General features: G+C 52.8%; 1 protein-coding gene across 1 annotated transcript in view; it reads left to right on the plus strand.

Annotated features, from left to right (window-relative positions):
- Positions 1–1,703, plus strand: part of Zc3h4 (zinc finger CCCH-type containing 4) — a 37,085-nt gene that overhangs the window by 20,601 nt on the left and 14,781 nt on the right. Inside the window, 2 exon segments of the mRNA XM_029479476.1 lie at positions 517–794; positions 1,483–1,703. Of these exon segments, the coding sequence (XP_029335336.1) occupies positions 517–794; positions 1,483–1,703 (499 nt within the window).

Below are 1,703 nucleotides of genomic sequence, written 5' to 3' on the forward strand. Positions count from 1 at the left end.
AGTGCTGGGATTAAAGGCGTGCGCCACCACGCCCGGCTTCCGGGGTTCTTTAAAAGAACAGAAACAAAAAACAAAACCCCGCCAGCTGATAGAGACTTCTAAAGATCTTCCAGCTTGGTTTATTAGCCTTGTGATCCAGGTTACTGCGGAAAGTGCTGTGTCCGAGTTTGCTCTTGGACACCTGTGCAGCAGACTCCACTGCGCAGGCCCTGGTGGGGGCCTCACACAGGGCTGGAAGCAGCACTCCTTTACTCACACTTGAGTTGTACCAGAGTCTACAACAGACTCCAAGACCATGCTTTTCTTTCCATAAGTCTTTAAAATCTGATCAGGATCTTCTAGTTGGTACCCTACATAGCGCTGGGATTTTTAGCCACATAGGGTTGGTGCCTGCTGTCTTGGACAGTGCAGCCATGAATAGACAGGTAGTGAGAGACCAGCTACTGAGGACAGGAGTAGCTGTGTGTCCAGAGTGCCAAGTCATCCCTTCGAGGGAACTAGAGGCACTGTAGTCTTAATGGGCCAAATTTCATGGCTTCCTAAAGGAGGAGGTCTCAAGGAAGACATAGGAAATGGGACCCTATCTTCCTTGTTGTTGTAGTCTGTAGCCATGTGAGGCTCACTGTTCCAATAACCCCACAGGTAGCCGAGGCCGAGGCAGGGGCTACAGGGGCCGTGGGAGTCGAGGAGGATCTCGAGGCCGAGGCATGGGCAGAGGCAGCAGAGGCCGAGGCNGAGGCTCCATGGGAGAGCACCCAGAGGACGAAGAGGACTTGTATGAAGAGGAGATAGAGGTAAGGTTTTCCATAGCTCTTGGGGCCAGTAGTGTGATTGGCAGGTTCTCTGGGCTACAAGCCCTTTGGGTGGGCTTGGTGAGACTAAGACCGGAGGATTGGTGGGGTACCCAAGGGAAGGAAGGCTTGGAGTGTCAGACACACTTTTAAAAGGTTCCTCTTGGTGCTGGGCAGTGGTGGCGCACGCCTTTAATCCCAGCACTCAGGCGGCAGAGGCAGGCAGATTTCTGAGTTCGAGGCCAGCCTGGTGTACAGAGTGAGTTCCAGGACAGCCAGGGCTACACAGAGAAACCCTGTCTCAAAAAAAACAATAAAACAAAACAAAACCAAAAACCTTAGTGGGTGAAGCAGGAAAAGGTAGATAGCAAAAACCCTGTTGTGAGACAGGGCTTCTCTGAGTCTTCTAGAATGTCTCCTGCCTCTTACGGCAGGCACGGGAGGGATGTACAGAGTACACACCATTATGTCCCTGCCATCTATATCCATTGTGTGACCCATTTCTTGAAGTTGTACAGTTGTCCCATATGCCCAGAGGCACTGTGATTGGCTCTGCCTGATGGAGTTAGAGTCTGAAGTGAGAAGGCTTCAAGCGTGGGGTTTGGGACCACCCACCACACATGCTGCCACCCAGTGTTAACTCAGGGTTGTCTCTCGCATGACGCTTTTGCCTTGTTTCTCTGGAATCCAGTATGGAGAAAGTGAGGAGCCCATGGGAGACGATGATTACGATGACTATTCCAAGGAGCTGAACCAGTACCGCAGGTCCAAGGACAGCCGAGGTCGAGGGTTAAGTCGAGGCCGAGGCTGTGGTTCCCGAGGAGGCCGAGGGAAGGGGATGGGCCGGGGCAGAGGTCGAGGCGGCAGAGGTGGAATGAGCAAGGGCGGGATGAATGATGACGAGGACTTCTA

This window comes from Mus caroli, chromosome 7 (genome assembly GCF_900094665.2).
Source record: "Mus caroli chromosome 7, CAROLI_EIJ_v1.1, whole genome shotgun sequence".
NCBI classification, from domain to species: domain Eukaryota; kingdom Metazoa; phylum Chordata; class Mammalia; order Rodentia; family Muridae; genus Mus; species Mus caroli.